Below are 16,849 nucleotides of genomic sequence, written 5' to 3' on the forward strand. Positions count from 1 at the left end.
ATCAATCATTAAAACAAAGTTTAAAACCAATTAAATTGTTCATGAAACAATGAGAACTATAGGGACAAGCCCGGTGGCTGAAAATGTAATCGAGGTCCTGTTTAAAAAAAAGAGAATCAAAGCCAAACTAACACCAAGCAAGGAACAAACCGCTTCAAGACAACACTCATTAAATACACAACTATTATAATATCATATTTGTTAATGTTTGGTTAACAACAATGGCACAGTCAGTTAAAACTCATTGGAGGCTTAAACCAGTTTACAAGTTCATTTTAATCCAAGACGTGCTTTGGCATTAAATTTAATACACTTGGTATAATTTAATAAGGATGCATATAAAACTTGGTTAGTATCGAATGTTTGTGCTTGCAACCCACTGTTAGTGTTAACCTAGGAAGTCGACCCGTTGTCGATATACTCGTCTGTCTGTCTTGTCTTCTACTTCCACTTCTATTTCGGTTCCACCGAAGTTGAAACGAACGCCAAATTCGCGTTAACTGCCAAGTGAACTCTCTTTGATAGGCACTGACATATGTCCGATCTTTGAACATCCTCTCTCGGTAGTATGATAGGGGCTTGGATTTGAGCAGGCAACAATATCAAAACCAATGCCTGTCTGGGAGTCAATAACAGGTCTAGCTTTTATTTCAGGGCGTTCCTCCGACAATCGAACTTTATCAACAGCCCTTGCTTGGATTACAAAAATATCCTGGCATCTAAGGTCGCCATTAGCGTCTCTTTCAATTCTCCCTTTTGGATGAGAGCATGTTTCTTCACGAGGATGGGTTGAAGCAAAACCGTATGTCAGCTTGCATACTCTTTCAGCAATAGTAGTAGGACTGTGTCCGACTATCACTGCGCCTTTTAATACAGCAAGCCCTGCTTCAGTTGGGACGATGACAGACATTCCAGAAAAACGTTCTTTAACACGTTCCTGCAATATTGGCGATTCCGAAAATCCACCAACCATGACAATCTTGTTGCAGCCACGCACAGCAGATTCTTTTAGAAGAGTGGACACGTGATTGAGAATGCTAGTAACTGGTTCGTCAAACAACTCAATGACTATATCAGCGTCAACTCGGATTTTGTCCCCATGATGCTTAATGCGCTCTCCGTACACTGACCCCACAATGGTTTCCTTTATTGTTTTTCCAGTGACCTCCTTGACGATTTCAACCAATGCTACCGGCATGCGAAGAGTAATCTTTCCGCCACTCTTCTTCGTAGATATGTCTCTCTTCTTGATTTCAAAGTCGCGAAACAGTTCAATATAGTCTTCCATATGGCTTTCCTTGAAAGCGCCCATTACACCAGGTCCTATAGAAAAATGGATTCATAAATAACAAACGCACTATTGTTTTCTAAAAATTAGTTGTAAAATATTCGAGACTATTATTATACATAGAGTATCTTGAAATGTTGAAACATTACTCTTCTTTATTTTATTATTGTTTCACCATATTTGTGTTGCAATGTTTCGGACCTTTTTATAATTTGGGAATGGTGTTATTAATCACATATATTAATACCAAACAAAACAAATGGAACTACAGGTCGGATCAGATTATTTTCTCTGTTCTAAAGCGTGAATCATAAGTAGCAGAATAAAATTATTTTCTTAACACTCAAACCGTACCTGTTATTTCAACTAAGAACTGTTCATATGCATCGTCCACCTTTGTTCCGCCCCATGGGCCTCCGCTTGCCTTGCACAGTTCCTTTAACTCACCACTTCCACTGACCTCGTGTACCGTTATGTCTACAGTTCCCCCTGAGCAATTTAAGTATATGTTTACCAGTGCAAAGAAAGTGCTCTCGCGACTGACACAACCTCGCACTAACTGCACGAAGGTGTGCTCCTTGCACAATATAAGTAATGTAACATGTCAAACTACATTGACGAGCCTAGTAATAAAGCTTTCGCCGGTGTATTTTACGGTGTCAATACTTATGTGAAAAACTACAGCAACAAGCTCAATAGCAAAAAGTTTAAACATAAACCCGGTTTAATGGCACTTGGTAAACGCCAAAGACATAGAACACAAACACAATAATCACAAACAAGAATCATGGAAGAACAGCACAAACCTCCACAAACAGCACAGTGCATACATATTATATGTACAAAAACTAGATATGTTTATCAAAGTCAGTAAAGCTGTTACGACTACGAGGAGAAAAACATGAACTAAACATGACATCCCATTAAAACCAGACATGACATATGACTAGTATATATACCTCCCGCGTCAAGAACTAAATACTTGGTCCCAGCCTTGAAAGAGGCCAAAGATGTGGTGACTGCGCTAGAGGTCGTATCCACAGGCAAATGTCTACAAAACACTGATGCTGCTTCAGGCTCAAGTGCAATCATCAGTTTGTCGCCTGCAATTCCTGCCTGTGATAAAAGAACAATCACTGAAGTTGAGCTGACAAACGTGCAGCTTTTTATTCCAGATGCTTATAATTTACAAGTTATAAACAAGTTACCGCTCTTATAACTCAGTAAGTAGAGACATAAAAGTAGAAATACTTCTTCAGCTGCCTTTCGCATGAACTGTTTGGCTGCATCATTCCAGATTGCAGGAACTGTAAGCACCCAGTTTATGTCAGCATCGGTGAGTCCACCTCCTGATATTCTTTTCTCGGATTCTTTTATCAAATCGTTCTTCAAATATTTAATTGCCCCCGAAAACACAGTTTTTGCCGGAAGACCTTTCTTTCCTGTTTCGTCCTCGAGCATAAGTGTACGTCCAATACCCTTTAACAAATACAAGTATTTAGATAGTAAGAGAAAACACACAATCTATACATAGTTAAGCTTATATATGTACTGATTCGTTTTAGATCGGTTACGAAGAAAGCTTATTTGAACCACTCTCAAATCCGTTTATTGTTTTTTTCTTGCTCAGCCTATTAGAACACGTCACGGGTAGACATACTGAAGTTTATAATCAAAGAACTGATGCACTATTACCTCTTGTTTGAACAACTTCATCTTAAATCTTCGAAAGTAGAACCACTGCGTGTGACTCTCCTCCATTGAAAGGTCAAAATACTTGTTCTCCGCCTCGTAGCCAAACGCATCCAGCGTTTCCCCATCCGGACGAATCAGTACACATGTAGGTCCTGAGTTCAAATTGTAAATAATTGAGACCACGCAAATAGTACGGTGCAGAATGTTTGAAGTTTCAAAGAGCGGAAAAGGTATCCTAAATATATTCTGGAAAAGTAACTATTTGAAGGCAAAAATATATTTATTAATAAAACCGGGTCCGGCTGTAATGTCTAGTGACGACTGTACTGAGAAACAAAAGACGAATTTTAAACATCTACCAATCTGAGCAGATACACCGTCAATAATTAAAAACCTTTCAAGTAAAATCGTGGAAAATGGTCAATATAAGAGCTAATTCCTTCGTGAAAACTGTGTGAACCATGTTGAGAATAGAATGATTCCAGAAGCTTGAACACTACAAGGTTGCCTAACAGCAGAGACACTAGCGCACTTTCTCACTGTCATAATGCTGTGACTGGCGCTACAACGTACATACACAGAAGCTATTTGTTGATGTAAACAAATACACTGGCAAGAACAGGTTGTGTTTCTCTATTCCATTAACAGGATTTTATGCAGTCAATATATTCCTGATCTAACCTTTCTGTGAAACAGTTGTCCGCCTGACCAGTTTTTCGCAGATACTTTTGTAGGGTCACTTTCGAATTCATGTCTGAACGAAAACGCCCAGCCCGAATATGTTGTCCCAAAGTCGATGCTAGCAACAAGCAAAGACATGACCTGAAACAGTTTAAAATAAGTCTCAAAGAACAGTATAAAAAATTCCAAACAATCAAAGAAATCACAATTTTCTTTTTCCTTTTCATATTTACAGTGGCAATAAGATGTGTAGGTTTCACGTCCTAAACAAGTATGCATCTGCAAAGTTTAGTACACATTATAACCAACCTTTTCTTGAATGAAAGGAATTACCTAAAATCAGTGTCACCAAATCCAAAAAAGTGTTCGCTCTTTATGTGGCAATATTCGCTATGGTCATGTAGCGTCATACGTCCTTGTCTGTGCGCCATTCCTGGTACAGGAACCACAGAACTGATAATAACTAAAAGTACGATGTAATGTACCTGCCAAACCTAATAGTTAAACTGTACGTGGTCAATTTAAACAGGTGTGTACTAACCAAACAACGTCACCTGAAGATCTGTAAGTGCCAAACCTTCAACGAATCGGATGTTAACAAGAATCGAAAGCGAGAATGTGGTACTTAAAGAGTCATTTTCGCTCAAAATACATAAACTTTGGCATTATTTTCTTTTCAAATTTTGTCATATATTGTGTGTTTTATATCCCGACGCTTTTTTGCTGCAGTAAAGATTTACTAAAAATGCGTGGCTCGGCCATGCTCACATAATGTCCACCTTATCCCATTCAGCGGAAATAACTACAGAAATACAATTTGATCCGAAAGGCCGCTGAGTTATTGATACAAACTGCTCAACGCCTCAGTTCAATCACACAGACCGTTTTCAAAGCATTGCGCATTACATATACCGTTTCTGGAAGATGTTTTCCATTTTTGGGCTCTAGGATTATGTCAAAAGGACGACACTATCCCACAACTCGCCGTGTGCCATTATTACCGCAACTTTTGTACATAATGTTTACTTAGTAATTAAAGTTCAATTATACACTAGAGATTTATAACTGGACGAGTATGTGTTATGCTGTTTTTAAAGACATATTTTAATACGCATTTTCTTTTCTGAAATATTAATGATTTCTTATTGAGCGAACGCTATGAATATATGCTAGTCAATGTTCTGTTAAACCTTCATCGTCTAAAAGTATTGGTTTTACCACTTGCTTAATTAATTATTGCACGATTATGCCCCGTGTTTTCGCTCCCACATGGCAGTTAATGTTTCTGAATGACTTAATTGACATAAGTGATAGCGTAATACGTATTTTCGCGAGACATATTCCTGGGTGAATTTGACATCATCAGCTTCAAGTTATTTGGATTTGAGTCGTCATATAAAGCACTCTAATTTTTATAATTATTTCAAAAATAAAACTAAGTTCAGCGTGTTAAGCATGGTAATATATAAATCATTGTTTTTATCTTAACATGAAAAGTTTTTATCTGTTAAATTTGGTAGAGGGAACCCATAACATGAGATACCTGGTATACATTCGACTGTTCAAATTTTGTCAATTTGACATAAACTGTCCATCATATACGTCATATATAATTGTAACGTTTTCCTTGTTTTAAAACTTCGTACTTATAGATCCGTCCGTTGATAGCTTCTCAATTTGTAATTGCCTAATATTTCGTGAACACAAAACAAAACAATCTATAGACGTATAATAATGTCGGTGACGGTTCAATAGGTTTGATATTATGTTTTTTACCCATACAAAAACCACTTAACTTGCTTCAATGTTATAAGGAAAATTGCAGCATTAATGTTCAAGTAATCCTATTTTGTTTAGATATCTGCCTTAGATTTATTGTTTTCTGGCTTAAAGTTTATATAGAAGTGACAAGCACGATTTAATCTAGTGCACGATACATGGCCATAAAATAGATAGAAGCGACAAACATAAGCGGAAGAACCTGACATTCATTTTTTATTGGCTTGACTTTGGCAAATAAAATGCCGAATACTTTCCGTTCTTGAAAGCTACACTCCGTGACCAGTTTATCCAAGACACAGGCGCGGATCGATAAAAAGCATCACTAAATTAGAAACGTATTGTTCATTGAAAACAAATTTTAAATACGAATAATATCTTGATAAAATTGTAAATGACAATTTACGCAAACATTGTTCTTCCATGAGACAATCTGCTCATAAGTTAGAAATTGAAGTCGGAAGATATACCGGTATTGCGAGAGAAAACAGACTATGCAAATGCTATAACGCTAATGCAATTGAAAATGAATATCATTTTTTATTATGCTGTAGTAAATTTAGACACTTACGCTTAAACAAACCTAGGTAAAATATCATGGCCAAAATTTAATATGCTTAAGAAGAAATTGTTAGTATTATTGTTTCTTCTACGAGTTGCTTAAAAATAATATAAACGCTGTGACAAATGAATCAAAAATGTTCTATTGATGATTGATTTAATACTAATGAAATATCCCTATCACATTTATATTCTGGGAAAGTTGCGTACTTTTATCCGAACTGTTTTTTTTTTATTATTATTTTGTAGTAAAAAATATGAAGCTGCTGTAAATTACGTGTGCTGTATAGAGACAACGTTCGTATTTTTCTGGAATAAGCTCTCCCATGCACTTTCAACAACTTTTTAACATTTCTGAAACTTTCAATTAATATTCCAACACATGAAGCTGATATTTGGTACATGAATGTAGCCTCATGAATGTTGCGGTTCTGTACCAAGAATGTTCAAATTATTTTCTTTTCTTTCTTTTCTGAAAACGCAAGGTCAAGAACTTTGATAGTTGGTATGCTTTTTCAAATTATCCCCCTGTGTTTAAAGCTGGCTCTACCATGAAGGTCCGAGAGGTTTGTAAACCCTGAAAATCTTTTCTTTAACCACAAGACCCGGACCTTTGACATTTGGTGCATGTGTATTAAGCTTTATGTCGTGGCAATTCACCAAGGTTGTTCAAAATTATATCCTTTGGCTTAAAGCTGGCCCCGCCTGGGGGGTTTTGGTTTCCTCAAGACCTATATTGATAAAAGGAGAATTTGCAACATATGACTTCTATAGCAACCACTTACTTTTTTAACGATTATTTACATCAAAAGGATCCCAGATGCTCTATATAGTAACGTACAACCCCTTGACATTTGGTATGTAGTTTCATGTAGTGGTTTAGTCTGAAGCCTTAAGGCCCAGTCTCTTGGCATTTGGTATATCAATATCTTAAATCTCATGTAGTGGTTTATAATTACCTTCATCCAAGCAAAACATTATTTTTTTAAGCATTCGTTTGAAGAAATATTTAGCACTGGCATCCTTGGGAACACCAAGCTGACAATTAGTGTCTTGTCTTCGCTAGCAAAACCATTGGCTAACCTTATCAACCATACAATTATCAGCAATCACTAACTTCCCCAGCAGGCAGCAACTTCCTAAGCAATCACAGACTGGTTCCGCTATTGAACGCTATGGAATTAAAACACACTATTTGAGCATATATCAACAATAGTTTTTGTTAAAAGTCCATTACCTTAGTTTTAACACTCTTGATTGTTTGCAACACTATATTTCGTGAGAATGAAAAAGAAAGAACCAAAATCTGGCATCGTGGTCCATATCACATGCATATTAGCGTATAAGCACATGCAAGCTTTCAAAAATGAAATCCAATTTAACTAATAGTACATTGGCCATGTACAGTGAAATACGACTGTCACCGAGTGAGAGTCTTCTTATAATATTCCAAATACACACATCTATCATTGTCCTGATAATCAACATGATCAGCATTAATACCAATGTAAACAAATAGCAATTGCTGTAACATTGATGATGCATACATGTAAAAACACCCTACCTTACGTTGTAAAAACATGTTATTATAAATGTATACATACATTGTTACCATAATCCATATATATGTACTATTATTTTGACATTACAATATGAGAAATATAGGACTGTGTGCCAACTATCTTCAAGATTGTTTTTGTGTGTTCACTTCAGCCCAGGTTCGGGCTGGTTGTAGCGACTCAGTGAGAACAGAACACTCACACCAAGTACAACAGTGAGTTTGTATTTCAAGTGTTAAAACTGGTCAGTGGTCAACTTCAATGTACAGGCGCATTGTTTTATCTTGTTATAATAGACCTTTAGAAAGAAGCAGGGAGATCCACTTTTCTATTGCGGTTTTGAATTGAGACTTATGTGTGTACGGTTAATTAAATATCTGGCTTCTAAAAATAATACGTATGAGAATTTGGTAACCTTTGTAGTGCTCTTAATTTCCTACCATCAGTATAAAACTGATAATCAAAACTTGTTACTCATTTTGCCAAAGACAATACGCACATATACAGAAAGGACCATAACTCTAGCTTTAATTATTTTTTAACAATGCCTCTTTTCGATGGACAAAGATTAAAGACAAACGTTGCCTTTGGCTATGCAGAGCTTCTGTTTTGTTTTGTGTTATAAAGTATAACTATTAAAATGTTGTAAATGAATGTTTATATAAAAAGTGTCAGTAAAATTATTCACCCTTAATGTAGGAATCGAATAAATGCTTACTTTCTTAGTGTTCACTGCAAAATGCCTGGTGAATGCTTCTATTTTATCCATTTTGCGTGCAATCATTTGGGAAGTTTTGTTACTTGGGGAAAACTAAACTGCAGTTTAAATCCTTCATATGAACACAATTGCTCGTACTAGAAGTTTGTTTATGAAAAAAACATGTTAGAATGTTATTGGAATTAATATATATTTAAACTGCAGTCTTCCAGATGTAATCATATCTGTTAACAATGTGACACTATTTATTGTTGTTGTTGTTGTTGTTCTGATAGTTTACCTCTTATATTTAGAAATTGGATTCCTTGTTTTGTCATATGGTGATACCATTACAATTCTAAATATACGCTTGAATAGAAAGACGTATATTATTTTTAAACCATGAACCATTTTATTGTTGTTTTATGAAAACCATGTTGATAGGAAATATTTTGATTCAACATACACAGATCCCTGCCTTTAAAGGCAATTTAGATAGAGCTACTTTGTTTATTTGGGAATATCGGTGAAATCGAGGACTTCCATATGTAAACATTTCAAACGGGTATATTTATTTATCAACTGGAATATAACAAATTATAACACAGTATTTTATGCATGCCACTACTAATCTACATGTATGTACAATATGGTTTAATGAATGCATTTCAAAAGAAAGTTCCTTTTGTCTGAGGCAGATAATACATCAAACGTATACAATTGTGTTCTCCCTTTTGTTTATCGGCGGCAACGGGATGCAATCCGGTCAATATTCAGTTATTAATAGGGTATTGAAAATTGAATTTTTTCAATACATGTCAACAAGTATGTACGAAATGAAAACATATAAAAAGTAAAAAAAAACAAATCTCGACTTCAAAGACGAATAATTAACTATCACATATGTCAACAAAATCAAGTAAAAACATGTGTATAAGTCTTGAAATCCGTTTATCTGCATATTGCTCATACAACATAATTTAAGTCAATTCCAACGCATGCGTTTGGCATGTCAATATGTTCAGTAGAATTAATTGAAAACGGCTATAAAAAAGTATCATATTTTGGCAGTGAGCATGCAAACCATTTACATTGTTATCCAAGGAAGTCCACCCTTTTTCGAAACACTCGCTTATCTGCTTTGTCTTCCACTTTCACCTCAAGCTCAGTTCCACCAAAAATAAAACGAATGCCGAATTCGCGATCTTTTCCAAGTGAAGTGTCATCGATTGGTATGTTAAGATAACCTATCTTTGAACATCGCTGTTCAGTCGTATGGCTTGGATTCGGATTTAAGCTAGCGTAAATTTCTAATGCAATGGTGGTTTGAGAGGCAGAAACAGGTGTAAATGTCGACTCTGGACCCTCTTGAGACAATTTTACATTTTCGCCTGCCTTTGCCTGTATTGTGAAAATGTCGTAGCATCTTAGGTCTTCATTTTTATCTTTTTCACATCTTCCTGTAGGGTGCGAACATGTCTTTTTGTAGAGATGGGATGCTTTGTAACCATATGTCAGCTTGCATACCCTTTCGGCGATAGCAGTCGGGCTGTGTCCGAATATCACCGCGCCTTTCAACACAGCGAGCCCTGCTTCGTTCGGGACGATGACAGACATTCCAGAAAAACGTTCTTTAACACGTTCTTGCAATATTGGCGATTCCGAAAATCCACCAACCATTACAATCTTGTTGCAGCCGCGCACAGCAGATTCTTTTAGAAGAGTCGATACGTGGTTTAGAATGCTGGTAACTGGTTCCTCAAACAGCTCAATGACTAAATCGGCGTCAACTCGGATTTTGTCCCCAAGATGCTTTATGCGCTCTCTGTACGCTGACCCCACAATGGTTTCCTTGATTGTTTTGCCACTGACTTCCTTGACGGTTTCAACCAATGCTACCGGCATGCGAAGATTAATCTTTCCGCCACTCTTCTTCGTAGATATGTCTCTCTTCTTGATTTCAAAGTCGCGAAACAGGTCAATATAGTCTTCCATGTGATTTTCCTTGAATGCGGCCATTACACCAGGTCCTAAAATAAAATGCATGCATAAATAACAAACTTAGTTATGTTTATCAACAACTCAGTCTTAAAAATATTCCGGATATTAATTATTCATAGAGTATTATGAAATGTTAAGACATTACTTTATTCATTAAAATTACACCATATTTGTGTTGGAATATTTCGGACCTTTTCGTAATTGGTGTATGGTGTTATTAGTCACATACTAGTATATTGATACCAAACAAAACAATTGAAACTATAGGCAATTTATGATTATTTTCTCCGTTCTGAAGTGTGTCTAATAGGTAGCAAAATGAAACAGAGGATATTTGTTGAATTCAGTGTAAGATCGTATTTTATATAACTCATGGTCAATATTTTTTCTGTGACCATGAGTGAAATAAAATACGATCTTACACTGAATTCAACAAATTTTCTTTTTATTTCATGTATATATCGTGTTTTTTTCAATATATTTCCTCGCTAGAGTAAATTTCTGTAGCCTCTTTGCGTAGGGAAGTAACTGCGGCATAATCGCTATGTCAAAGTTACCTCCTCTTCACGCGAGCAGTCCGTCCACTAAAAAAAAAGTTCCACACTTTATGGAAATGGTTGTTGGAATTGAAATTATTTTTAGATAAAACCCTACTTCCATCAACGAAACCTATCATGTTTAACATTTATTGAGGCACAAAACAAGTATTTAAACAAAAGCATTTTTGAAATTAAAAACATGTATCGCGTAGAAATTCAATGAAACTTGAGCATGTGACATTTTTGTACATTCAAAAACAATTTCAACATACATAAATCAACAATGATGGACTTATACAAGTGTGTATTCGTAAAAGCAACGGAAGTCTGTGTTTAGTGTTTTTCGTAGTGTATATCTAGTCACTGTCGCTCTCAGACTCTTGATCTTACGGTATTTTTTCGGGGTGAATTAATGCTCAGTGCAGCCGAGGGATGTTTTGTTGTTGAGACAGCGAATTAGTTTCATATCTATTAAAGTTGAATGTTACGTTACAGTGTGTTTACGAATAACCCAGAGGAAATGTCGAGGATGTGCCCGAAGATGCTTTTGAGAGGGATGCAGCGCAGACTTTGAAAGTTTTTAAAAAGAAAAATGAATTGTTGAACTGATATATGTAAACTGGAAATTGGTCAAATTCAAAATGCTTGTGCATACATGTACGCGGTTAGAGTTGTAGGAAGAAATGATCTATCAACTCTACAAATATGAAATATGCAACATATAATACACAGTTTCATAACATATATAGGTACTAATAAAAAAAACTGAGAAATACGGTTCGGTGCGAACGACATTGGCCGTAGATCACAGTGTGTGTATACGACGTGATAAATTACGTCATAAATGCTACGTCGGAAGGCAATATTTTGCTTGAATAAAGACTTAAAACAAAAATAACTTCACTGTTTATTCACCATTTTCGATGAAACATAACGCAGTTTACGCCTCGTAAGGAGCCCCGCCTTCGGTCTTTTACCAGAATTTGATTGAGAGTTTAGTTTCCTCAAACACTTAAACAAACCTTTTCACAATACGGCCGTCTGACGAAACACTGTCAAAACATTATTTTGGAAACATGTTGTCGAAGTGTTCGATTAAACTATTTACCTTATCACACTTCGGTAATAAAACGAACGCGGGACTCTTTAATCGGCATAGACTGCCCTTTGTTTTATTTAAAATGATGTAGTAAAAGAAAGGTTATCTTTGATTTAAGTCTTCATTTAAAGCAAAATATTGCCTTCAGACGTAGCATATATGACGTCATTTATCACGTGGTATACACACACTGGATCAGCAGCTGCAATTGTAGAGGGGAAAAATGGAGAGCCAGGAGGAAAGCGACTTCTCAGACCTGGTGAACGTTCAGTACTCAAATGCCGTCAGTTTACAACGAATTGACGAAACAACGCAATAACTCAATCCGTAAAAGAAAGCATTAGTTACATACCCGTCTTTGTTTCAGCTTCTTCAATCAGAATGAAAAATCCGGACCAACTGAAATCTCCGAACTGTTACGAAAATGGTTCGGAAGTTTACCTAATTTCCGGACCAAATTAGAATACGCATTGCTATGTTTCATATATATATATTTTATTAATCAATATATTTTTATTATGTAAGGTTACAATAATAATAATAATAATAATAATAATAATAATAATAAATATAATAATACATATAATACAGAAAGGCAGACGCACAAACAGACAGACATACATACAGACAGACAGACAGACAGACATTTATACAGACGCACAGTCAGTTTCACAGACAATCAAACATACGGACATACATACATACGAACGCACATACAGACGCACAGACAGACATATATACATACTGACAGACATACATATAGACAGACAGACATACTTACAGGCGAACAGACAACCGCACATACGGATGCACGTACAGATGCACATACAGACATACATATAGACAGACGCACAAACAGACGCACAGACAGACATAATAAAATATATTTTATAAAAGATTCAATATCTATAAAACATAGCAATGCGTATTTTAATTTGGTCCGGTCCGCCCAGTCTTTTTATACCAACACAAAACACAAAATTAGGAAAATTTCAAACGATTTCCGTAACACTTCGAAGATTTCCGTTGGTCCGGATATGGTCCGGTCCGGCCAGTCTTTTATACCTAACCATTCTTTGCGCATGCTCAAAAAGTGAAAGGAGTTATTGACCTCCAGGCCTTTGTTTATACGCCTCGAAATCGACAAATTACTTTATTTCTTTACACCTTTTGCCAATTAGGTGAAAGAAAAACATTTTTACAAAAGATAAATCGATACCACTCTTATAGTAGTCTAAAAAATATCATTCTCTAATTCTAAATTTACAACAACACTTACAATCGAAAGGCTAAAATGAATCATTTCCGTCTCAAGTACGATCTCATAAACCAATCACTAAAAAAGGCTCGCTCTGTGGAGCGAGCCTAACAAGCGGATTAATTGTAACAGTATGTTCCATGAAATAGTTCATACATAAATCAATCGCAAAAAAATGTTTGTTTTATTAAAACGATTGCATAATTTGATTTTGACACTTCAATACGATTCGGTTAATGTGTATATATTACTGCACTACAGACGACAACAAACATGTACTTGTGACATACATGTATTTTTTCAAAGTCAAGGGAAGCAAATCTTATAAAAGATGGAAAAAAATAGTCCTGAGTTGTCTGTACAGAGTGGAATGAGCAAGGGTTATCATTTCACTCGAGCCAGAGTGAAATGATCAAGTTATTAATCACTAATATTTTTCACTCTTTCACCGGCATGCATGAAATAAATTATTTTATAACATTCAAACTTGTTCAGTACCTGTTATTTTCACTAAGAACTTTTCATATGCATCGTCCACCTTTGTTCCTCCCCATGCCCCTCCGTTGGCCTTGTACAGTTCCTTTAACTCACCACTTTCACTGACCTCGTGTACCGTTATGTCTACAGTCCCCCCTGATCAATAAAAGATTATGTTTTACCGGTGCAAACATAACGTTCTCATGTTGAAACAATTTTACGACAGTGCATTAATATATTTTATTTTCACTGAATATTTGATTTTTATTTAAATCATGTTAAACTAGATGGACGAGCACTGTAGTAAAGCCTTTGCCGAAATATATTAGCCTATACGATTATGACTACGGGGAGAAAACTTTAACTATACATGACATCAATTTCACATCAGACATTGCATATAAACAGTAAATATACCTCCCGCGTCGAGCACTAAATACTTGGTTCCAGCCTTAAAAGAGGCCAAAGATGTGACTGAACTTGCGGTCGTATCCACAGGCAAATGTCTACAAAACACTGATGCTGCTTCAGGCTCAAGTGCTATCGTCAGTTTGTCACCTGCAATTCCTGCCTGTGATAAAAAACAATCACTGAAATTGAGCTGTCAGACAAACGTACAACTCCAGATATTTATAAATCCAACAAGCTAACGCTCTTATCAATACATGTAAGTAAGTAGAAAAATAAAACTTAAAATACTTCTTCCGCTGCCTCTCGCATGAACTGTTTGGCAGCATCATCCCAAATTGCAGGAACTGTCAGTACCCAGTTAATGTCAGCGTCGGTTAGTCCACCTCCTGATATTCTTTTCTCGGATTGTTTAATCAAATCGTTCTTTAAATACTTAATTGCCCCCGAAAACACAATATTTGCTGGAAGACTTTTCGTTCCGGTTTCGTCTTCGAGCATGAGTGTACGTCCAACTCTCTTGAAGTATATTGAGATAGTTGAAGAGCCATTGTATACACCAAAACACATTCTTTAAATATGTCAAGCTTTTATCATTTATGAATAAACCTGATTTTGATCACTCTAGAGTCGTGTACTTTTTTCTTTTTGAAAGTACAAGAGAACACGTCGCGGACACAAATACATACGTTTAGAAACTTGTAAAAAATTGTATTCTTACCCCTTGATTGAACAACTTCATCTTAAATCTTCGAAAGTAGTACCACGGCTTGTGGCACTCATCCATAGCAAGCTCAGCATACTTGTTCTCGGCTTCGTAGCCAAACTCCTCCAACGTTTTCCCATCAGGACGAATCAACACGCATGTAGGTCCTGTAAGAGTTCAAATTATAATGATTTGAGTTCACGGAATTAGTCTGATACAGGATATTTCATTCAAATTCCGGAATAATTATATCCTTTATTCATTAAGGAAAATCAACTGTTCCAAAGCACAAAATTAATAAATAATAAAACATATGGTGTCGGCTATAATATCAGTAGATTTAGTGTTTCATTTAAATTCCTGATCTAACCTTTCTGTGAAACGAGTTGTCCGCCTGACCAGTTTTTCGCAGATACTTTTGTAGGGTCACTTTCGAATTCATGTCTGAACGAAAACGCCCAGCCCGAATATGTTGTCCCAAAGTCGATGCTAGCAACAAGCAAAGACATGACCTCTGAAATAGTTTAAAAAATGTTGCCAAAGAACAGTATAGAAACAAATAAATCTGCCAAACAATCAAAGAAATCAAAATTACTGCTTGCTTTTTTCGTTTCCCCATTCAGACATTTTCTATTTTGAAAGAGGGACAATCAAAATAATGCATGTTATACCATTTCAGATTCTTGAAATGAAGGTAGAAAATACATTTTAATTTTTAATATCATTTTCTTACCTAAATGGTATTTTTTACCTGAAATCAGTGTCACTTAATCAAAGAAAATGGTCTCTCTGTGTTTGTCAACACTCGTTGATCATGAAGATTGATACTTCCTTGTCTGTGCGCTCTTCTTGGTACTGGGACATCATAACTGATAAAATAAAGTACGGTGAAATGTACTTGCCAAACCCAATATTTTAAGAGGTAAGTACCAGCTATATAGAGCATTTCCTCCAGGCCGCTTCCTACGTTGACGCACTGTTCCTAATTGCGGGGACCACACTCTTAACAATGTAGACATAACACGTGGTTTTTGACGTCATATTTGGTTATTGTAGGAAGCAAACTACATCTCGATTCATAAAGGATTATCGCTGTAAGGTCGTTATTTTCATACCAATTTTTACAAAACAAAGAGCATGCATAGGGAAATATTGTACACTATACTCGGTTTCTGAGCGATATGTTGAGCAATTTATATTTTTATCAAAAATCGTTGGCAAATTCATAAAACAAATTAAATATTGTTTGTTATAGCGAAAATCAAAATACGCGTCTGGTCCAAAGATATGATCATATATATTTTCACCATGTTTGCCTTTGAAACGGAAGTCTCGGAATGCATATCTTATCCACAGGATATAAACTTACCTACAAATGAGGTTTATATAATATAGAAATATGTAATGTTTGTGGTTTGTTATTTCGAAAAGCAAAAACCCTGAAAAGCACTTTTACGGGAGTACAGTGACCAATCTATCTCCTTCTTGCCATGAGCCCGATTAAAATAATAATAATAATAATAATAATAATCGTATGTATATCCCGTATATATAGAGATATTGCTTTCTATCTCTGTATGTTGCACAAAACCTCGTTATAATAATGCATTTCTTATATGTATTTTTTTCATTTACTTTATTTGTCATGTTAGTGTGAAGTGAGATGTTTAAAAAAAACAAGTTTTGATAACTGGATACGTTAGATTTTTGGGTTTAAGTGTAAATTGTTTTTATACATATCAAACACTTTTGCAGATTTATACTAAATTCCAAAATATACAAAAAAGATAAGCATGGTAGATATATCAATATTTTCGGCAAACTTTTGAAATCAATCATTTGTCAAAAAAGGAAATGTGTTTATTTCTTAAACAAAAGACATCTGCTATCCGGTGTAAATGGACCTACATGACGCAAACTGTCAGCCATATCTCATTCATGTTATCTCAACAACCTTCTTTATCTAAAACTTCAAAATGTTTTGCCGGTTTTGTTCAATTCCATGAATTAATGAAATCGCACTAACTAATCAGTACACCTCCCCCCCCCCCTCCGGTATTTGAATTTGAATTTATGGTATACGTTGTCCTTCCGTTCTTCT

At 35.6% G+C, this 16,849-nt stretch overlaps 2 protein-coding genes across 3 annotated transcripts; both read right to left on the minus strand.

Moving 5' to 3' along the window:
- Window positions 1-496: 496 nt before the first annotated feature.
- LOC128217462 (heat shock 70 kDa protein 12B-like) lies at window positions 497-8,332 on the minus strand. The gene is made up of 7 exons (XM_052924617.1): window positions 8,282-8,332; window positions 3,666-3,805; window positions 2,984-3,137; window positions 2,540-2,767; window positions 2,248-2,404; window positions 1,643-1,777; window positions 497-1,323 (listed from the first exon to the last, which is right to left on the minus strand). The coding sequence occupies exons 1-7, from the start codon at window positions 8,330-8,332 to the stop codon at window positions 497-499; spliced, it is 1,692 nt and encodes a 563-aa protein (XP_052780577.1).
- A 477-nt stretch (window positions 8,333-8,809) lies between these two features.
- LOC128215773 (heat shock 70 kDa protein 12B-like) lies at window positions 8,810-15,580 on the minus strand. Of its 2 annotated transcripts, none has more exons than XM_052922339.1 (7): window positions 15,500-15,580; window positions 15,119-15,262; window positions 14,764-14,915; window positions 14,334-14,561; window positions 14,052-14,205; window positions 13,656-13,790; window positions 8,810-10,290 (listed from the first exon to the last, which is right to left on the minus strand). In XM_052922339.1, the coding sequence occupies exons 2-7, from the start codon at window positions 15,255-15,257 to the stop codon at window positions 9,356-9,358; spliced, it is 1,743 nt and encodes a 580-aa protein (XP_052778299.1). In that variant the 5' UTR covers window positions 15,258-15,262; window positions 15,500-15,580; the 3' UTR covers window positions 8,810-9,355. The 2 variants fall into 2 exon arrangements, with proteins under 2 accessions (XP_052778299.1, XP_052778300.1); XM_052922340.1 differs by having other exon boundaries at window positions 15,482-15,551.
- Between the last annotated feature and the right edge of the window lie 1,269 nt (window positions 15,581-16,849).

Source organism: Mya arenaria, chromosome 14 (genome assembly GCF_026914265.1).
Source record: "Mya arenaria isolate MELC-2E11 chromosome 14, ASM2691426v1".
Lineage (NCBI taxonomy): Eukaryota > Metazoa > Mollusca > Bivalvia > Myida > Myidae > Mya > Mya arenaria.